Here is a 7,886-nt window from a genome sequence, read left to right on the forward strand (position 1 = left end):
AACTAACAATTGTTAGGCTTTACATAGCCTACTACACGCAAAAAAAAAAAGGAGCAACGCAGCCTAACTCATTTATTATCATGATCATACTCAGCTTGATAAGGGCTTGCAGCGATCCTGCATTTCTGTTATACTGGTATGTTTAATTTGTTGTTGTTATTGTCTGTAGCAAAAGAGCTGCTAGTGTATTTTGAGATGAAGGCGTGTTCAGCACGCAGCAGACCCTACTGGTGTTTGATACTGGAACTCACTTTGACAGTAGACAAGTAAGTGTCTTTCTGTCCAGTGAGCCCGTCAAAAAAAAAAAAAAAATCCCTTTCATTTTTAGTGCTTTGCTCCATTAAGTGGTTCAGTGACTAACTTTCCATTTAAACAATAACTGCACTCAGACAATCTATATATATATAGAATATACCAGTACATTTTTTTTTTTAAATTGACAAGGCCCAGCCCATCGTTACCTTTCAGTTTACTGCAGGTGGTTTACAGATTTATAAAAAAATTTGAAAATTGGCAGCCTTAACAATGACACAAACAATAATGCATTCCATAACCTGTGAAACAGTAAATGGTATTAGTAAACACAACAAACTTGTGTAGGGAGTTACTTACTGTAAATATCCTTCTGCCAGTTCGATCGAATGTAACACAGTAAACTGAAGACAGGTGCCCTAGAATTCGTTTGTGCATCTTCATATGCTGATAGACAGCAGTGGGGACAAGTTGTCCAAGTCTGTAACTCCCATTTAGTCGTCTTCCATAGGCGGTGTCCACTATAGAAAAAAAAAGACAATGTGTTTTTTTGTTTTGTTTTGTTTTGTTTTTTAAATCTTGTTTTTTACATTTAATAATTGGTTGTTAAAATATCATCCCACCAGCTGAGGGAGGACTGAGTAAAAGAACATGAAACGGAAAGCAACTACCAGTAAATACTGATTCTAAAAAAAAAAAAAAAAAGAAAACTTATAAATTTAAATGTCCACCCAATGTATGCCACAATAAATGAAATTATATTTAGTAGTTTAGCATGTGTGTTACAGTATATTAAAAATAATCCTACCTATATTTGCCGGGTGTCCGTAGTTTAATGGTGGCTCAGGAGGCCTTCCACAGTGCAGAGCTGCAAGAGCGGATCCCTTCCAAACCACATGTTTGCAGCCTGTTTCAAACAGGAGTACATGCATTAACCTGGCAAAGGATTGATGTAAAAATAATAATAACAATAAAATAGAAATACATTTTAAAATGAAAGATTTCATACTTTTGTTGGTGCGAAGTAGAGACTGGCGGCCCGCTCCCAGTAAAGAGTGCACCCCAGGTACACTCGGTGGAATCTCCTTCTCCAGCGCGGGTCCCAAGCATTGGCATATTTGCAGCAAATGATCTGGAGCTATATGCCTGTAAATCTTAACCTGTTTAAATACAAAAAAAAAAAAATTAAAGCTTTAAAGAAAAAAAAAAAACAGCGTGCACAGCAGACACAGCTGTACGGTTCTTACAGAAAAGAGACGCTTGTGAGCCATACAGCATGTTTTTATTCTCTTAAATCCATAAAGCTTTGTGCTTTTCATTTGAACCCGTATAGAATATTATTTTTAGGGAATATTCCATGCAGTGTGTATTTTGTATAAATGTGAATGTGTATACATGGTTTACTGTGAGACACATGTCCTATTTAACACCCAGGCAGAACTCTGCGCTTGTTCTGCTCAGTGGGAGTTGGTATCGCCAAGCCTGACACAGGAAATTAAAGTCTCTTATTGTTGTACGTTTGCTCAGTTTATGTGGTCTGGATGATAACTCTGCACTTGTGGTGCCAACAACAGGCTGCTTATTTGTTGTACCCTTTTAATGGCCATACTCCACATAACAGTTATGCCCCAGGAAATCAAGTACTATTTGCTTAGTGGATTAGACATAAGGGAATTACCATAATACCAGTTACTGTAAGGACATTTCTCAAGAATTGTATGAAATTCATAGTAGCCGATTTCAACTGCATGGTTTTAAAAAAAAATGTTTTATTAATAGACTATACTTTATTATACCAACAATTCCAGTAAGAAATATTTAAAAATTACACAGGGACAGATTTTGTCACATAACATTTGTGAAACGTAATTTTTTTGTATAGAACAAACAATTTAATGGAAAAGAACGGCTTAAAATTGAACATGGATTTTACGTAATCTTGTCTGGTAGACTGTTTGAGTATCTATGTGTAACTATGTTTCTCTCATGTATCAAGTATACATTTTAGATGCAAAAGTCTTTTTTTGCTAAATCCATCCACTTCATGAGGTCAAAGGGTCCAGCAGAAGAATTAAATGTGTATCCAAACCACAGAAGAAAAGAAGATAGCAAAAATAATAACTCACAGGACTGTAAAATAGCTAAAATGTTAATTTATTTGTTACATTTATTGTATTATACATACACTTACATTGTAACAAATTTAACATAGATTACCTTTGGATATTTTAAATAGCATCTAAGATTTTACTCTGAGTTGCTGCTCCAGTTACTTTGTGGCACCACTGATGCTTTCTATGTCCCTTCTGAGTACTCCAGTTAGTTACCAGGAATTAAACGTTTTACTGTAGCTATTGATGAAATGTAACAGTTATAAACAATACTAATAACAAACAAATACAGTATCAACTCCTCGATTCATATTTTACTAAAACGTATCATACAAGCGTCATTGCTGGGCTTCTGGGTAGTGTAGTTTTCAAAGCAATCCATTATTTTTAATAGGAGAATAACCGCGGTAAAGACAGTGTGCGCAGTTTGGGACGATTAGCTTGGCCCATACATTCTAAAAGCAAGAATTGGGCCGAGCCAGTTACAGAGTTAAAATACAGGTTCAGTGCTTGGTGTTTTTTTTTTTGTTTAGTAATAAAATGCAACTATTTTAAATATTCTAAATTTTAAACGATTATGGTGTTCAATGTTTGTTTCTGTCCCATTCATATAGGTAATATTGTTGACAACTTGATCTAAAGATTACAATCCAGTGCACACATTTGTAGTTAATCTTAAACAGTTGCACGATCACATGACTCAATTAACTTTCCGTTTATTTTAGTTTGTAAAACAACAAAAAATCTGGGCTTTATTTTATTAATTATATTCTCAAATAACTTTTTTTTATTTCACTACTGTACTGTTTTTTTCAACAATTCTGAAGAATTCTGAACAATAAGTGCTTACAAGTTAAAGTCTCGGCACAGCTGTGAGGCAACATTAACAAGTTGTTTATGTTGATAAATAAACATTTTTGATGATCAACAAATAATGCATATTGTGTATGTTACTCTTTACATAATAAACTCATAAGGGTTCTGGAACATACTATCCATTATCCAATTTACTATGGTTTTTACCACTCATATCTGTGATTAACCAAACTTCCCTTTGCTTCCACTGTGCTTTACTGCATTTTGCTACGTATTTACAATGGTAAATCACAGCAAACTTTAAAATGGGCAAAGAAAAACAGGAACATAAAAAACAAATACATTTTAAAAAACAATTGAGAAAAAATCCAGATGAAAAAATGTTTAGTTCCACTTTACAAAAATAAATAAATAAATCACAATCAACCTTTTTTACAAAAAAATATATAATAATGATACATTTTAAAACTGTGATATAAAGGTAAGCAGCTAAATTAAAGAGATAATAATATTAAAGGAAATGCACAATTCCTATCTTTGGGAGTCAATTTCTTCAACATAAGTTTATATTTTCAGTAAAAAAGTCACTATTTATATATATATATATATACACACACACACACACACACACATCTTTTACTGCATGACTTTAAATATGTCATGCAGTAAAAGACACTGTCCTTGAGACTTCAGTCTGCATCTTTCCTTTGCAGTTTTTTATGCATGAATAAACAAGATGCATGCTTAGCTATCAGCATGCTGATCTAGTAAATCAATTGTTACCTTACACACAGTACCATAAACAAACAAAAAATACATACAAAATAAATGAAAAATAAACTAGATCACTCTGCGTTGGAATGTAAAGCTTTAATCTCCCTGAATATAAAATTACAACAAAGCCTGATATGAAATTAACCCCAAGCTCCCCTGTCATTTTTATTAGTAGTGTGTGTGTATTTATATTATATATCTATATATATATATATATATATATATATAGATATATATATATATATATATATAGATATATAGATATAGATATAGATATAGATATAGAGATATAGATATAGATATAGATATATATAGAGAGAGAGAGAGAGAGAGATATAGATATATATATATATATATATATATATATAGACACACACACAACTAAAGGAGCAACACTCATTAAGGGCAGTTGTCAGATGTGTATTGCTGTGCATTGTAATAATACATTTAAATAAACAGGAATTTAAGAAAGTTACCTCAGTCAATTAAACAGCTTTGACATCTACAAAAACAAAACATGTCATGTTGTCATATGTAGGCTTTACAATTAGGGCTTTGAATTTCAGGCTTTAGGTTATTGACTTAAAAAGCACGCGTGAGAAAATGCTTGAAACTAGTCGGACTTGCAAGCAATCATACAACACTCACTTATTTGCAGTTGGGTCAGTGACATTTTGCAAAGTTTGCTTTCCTTTGTCTCGAGGCATCTGTAATGTTTAACCAGTAAATGCATAACGTCTGTGGCGTATGTCTATCGCTTAGAGCACTGTACTATTCCAATTACATTTATAAATTTTCAATATTATAGATTTCAAGAAAAAGTGTGAAATACTTATTCATTTTTAAAACGAGACTCCAAATCTCCCCGGTATACACAATAATAATGTGAAATGCCAGGCAAAATAATTATAAAATAACAGTGTATCTGTTGGTGGTTTAAAATTATGCAACAACGGATGCATTATTACATTGCAACAAAAACGAAACGTCTCCAAAACAATAAAAACGCAATTCCATGCAGGCTTATTTCAGTATTGAAGTCCACCTACCTCGGCATTTGGAAACTGTTCAACAGAATTAAAAGTGTGCCCTTTTTAACGCATGTAAATTTCATGATGATAATCAGAAAGTTAAAAAAAAAAAAAAAAAAAACAGACCATTATTCAAGACAAGCTGACACATTGATGCTTTTTTTTCTTCAGATCGAGTGATCTGTTTTTAACCTAAATGTAGTTTCCTGTTTCAGCGTACACATATTCATTTCCTACCCAGGTTAAAAATACCAACATGATTGTAAGTGTCAATAAAAGGTACAGTAATAACGTTTTCTAAACAATATCAGCAACCATACAGGCCTTCACTCAGAACAGACTTAACATTACAGCAATAATAAAAAATAAATAAAAAAAACACCATAATCGTGTAAATACCACAAAACAAAATAACCCCATTTCGTGCTTTAATAACCCCTCCCAACCCTAAAATAATACAACTTTTAAAAGTTATAACGTGCCTCACAAAGCTCTTTGGGTGTCAGCTGTTTTTTTCCCCCTTTTTCCGATTAGAATAATAAATGTGGTTTCATATTATTGTTACTTGCAATAATTCTGCCAGCCAGTCACGACTCTGATGATGTAATCCACTCGAAAGAAACCATGTACACTACATCTTTAAGATGCATTTATGTTATATGATCTGTATTGAGGGAATTAAAAAATATTGTCTTCCTCCTCTACTACTCGAGAGATGCGTTGTTTCTTTCCACCAAAACAATTCATATACCTGCCCTCTAAGAATTATTAATGTGCAATTCCCCTTTAAAATAATGTCGCTACGCTTTGTAAATCCACGCTTGTGAAATCCTAATGACTTATTTTAATTAGTTAGCCATCATGTTGTGTATTTTTAAAAGGTGCAGCTGCATTACATTGACTAGAGTGCCTCCATCTCTAGTTACTGATCTGTGTTCGCCGCTCTGAGCGCCAGCGCTAGTCCCTCCCTCCCCCGGTCCTTCTCTGCTCCGACAGAACAACATTAATGACGTATCTGTATTTCTAGCACATTTTTCCAAACTATTTAAATCTTTTCGACATGTCAGCTACCAAAATCACAAAATAGCACCCTTATACATCCTAAATCCATTCCCGGTAGTCCTTCAATCAGAATATTTAGTGGTTTTTTTGCCATTTTACACAAAAATGTTTTTTTTTTTCTATTTTAGAAATTGCGGGAAATTCAATTTATATTTTGCTCTCTAAAAAAAGTTTCTCTCAGTTATAGGGATTCCTTACCAAATTTTCATAAGTCCCGGGATGCTCTTTCCCCGTCCAGTCAATTCTTTTTGGAAGCAGCTGGAAATAAATTACATTCACGTCTCAGTGACATTTTTACCCAAACAGATGCTTAGTTAGATATTTTAAATATTAAATTAAACATCTGACTGAAATTAACATCAGAAAGTGCAGTGCAGCGAGAGCAATGCAAGCACATTGGAGCTTACCTCCTTCTCTTCCACTTCTTTTATGAGGGCCTGCAAATGCAAATAAAAACATGAAATTATCCATAAACCTAACTTAGAAATTTCCAAAAATGTCTAAAATGTATGTTTACCCACCTCAGCTACGTTTTGACAGGGTCCTGCTTCCAAAAATCGGGCTATTAGGAAGTACAGCTCTGTTGAGGGGAAAAAACACATTATATTACATACGAGGAGGGACGTCAGGGCAATTTTTGGAATAAAGAATCCCTTCGCCGATGCTTTCAAATCCCTCTTTACTCACCAGATTTCAATTGCGCGATGACTTTACTGTCAGAAGCCATTTTTGTGTTGTTTAAATGTGAAGTATAAGGTGTGTGCCCGTGCTAAATGGGTATTAGTATCTGCCCTATAGCTGTCACTGTTTATTCACCAGGAAGAGTCTCTCCTCCTCCATTCAGCCAACACACAAGCAGAGTGAGGAAGGAGTCCCGGCCACCTTGCCTTCCGCGCTACAGAATCTAGTCCACAAGAACAACGTGCTCCCACCATTTACACTACCCTGCCCATCCGTTAATAATCTCAGCCTCGTCTTTTTTGTCAATAGAAGGGTGTCTCGGGGTGAGGTGCGAATAGCAGAAATGTTTTGTTTTGTTTTTTTTTTGCTTTTTTTTCTTTCAGCACAAGCACTTTGCGTATGGATACCACGCTGCCTCCCTGACGCACGCACAGAGACGTTGAGGGTGGCTGAAATTGGTAACATTGGAGCAAAAAAAAAAAAAAAAGAAAGCAAATGTAACTGAGAAATGTTGAGGACAAGGAAGGAACTGCTCTTCCAGATGAGAAAGTTTGGCGCAGCTGGTTATACTGATTTGTAACATTTTCATTGTAATACATTGGTGAAAACGCGGCTTTTGTGCTGTGTATGTAAATAATGTCCATTGGCTATGAGCTCTGGCATACAGTATTTTTACACACGAGAAGGATGTAATGTTACAGCTTTATAATGATCTATATTGTTTATAAAGCAGTAACATTATATATATATATAATATATATAACAACTGAAAAAACGCCGAACTGATGGAAATGTAATCAGAACCGAAAAGTTCCATTCCATCCGAAATATGAACAGACTGGCTTTAAAATGGGGAAGGGTTTGTAAACCAGGGGAATGTATTGAACCTCGTGAATTACTGGAATACCAGTCTAATGCAGGAGAGGAAAAGATCAAAACGCTGATTTTTACAAGAAAAAGGGTCCTATAAATTTCCACTATTCCATTGAAAACATGTACGACGATCTCAATGTAACAACATGGCTGGCTAGCAATCGTGGCAATGCTTTTGCAATTATTGGAAATCGGATTTTGACATTTTGTAAAGTTGATTTACAAATATATATAAATAACTACATGCTGCATAAGACTAACGCCAAGCTAACAGTAAATATATGTA

At 34.3% G+C, this 7,886-nt stretch overlaps 1 protein-coding gene across 1 annotated transcript in view; it reads right to left on the reverse strand.

Annotated features, from left to right (window-relative positions):
* Positions 1–6,954, reverse strand: part of LOC117402897 (PH-interacting protein-like) — a 106,442-nt gene extending 99,488 nt beyond the window's left edge. Inside the window, exons 1-7 of the mRNA XM_059024145.1 lie at positions 6,734–6,954; positions 6,568–6,626; positions 6,454–6,483; positions 6,245–6,304; positions 1,262–1,412; positions 1,061–1,159; positions 613–773 (exon numbers count right to left, since the gene is read on the reverse strand). Coding sequence (XP_058880128.1) covers positions 613–773; positions 1,061–1,159; positions 1,262–1,412; positions 6,245–6,304; positions 6,454–6,483; positions 6,568–6,626; positions 6,734–6,773 — 600 coding nt within the window. The 5' untranslated portion in view covers positions 6,774–6,954. The remainder of the gene's footprint in view (positions 1–612; positions 774–1,060; positions 1,160–1,261; positions 1,413–6,244; positions 6,305–6,453; positions 6,484–6,567; positions 6,627–6,733) is intronic.
* Between the last annotated feature and the right edge of the window lie 932 nt (positions 6,955–7,886).

The sequence above is a fragment of the Acipenser ruthenus genome, chromosome 5, assembly GCF_902713425.1.
Source record: "Acipenser ruthenus chromosome 5, fAciRut3.2 maternal haplotype, whole genome shotgun sequence".
In the NCBI taxonomy this organism is placed as follows: Eukaryota; Metazoa; Chordata; class Actinopteri; order Acipenseriformes; family Acipenseridae; genus Acipenser; species Acipenser ruthenus.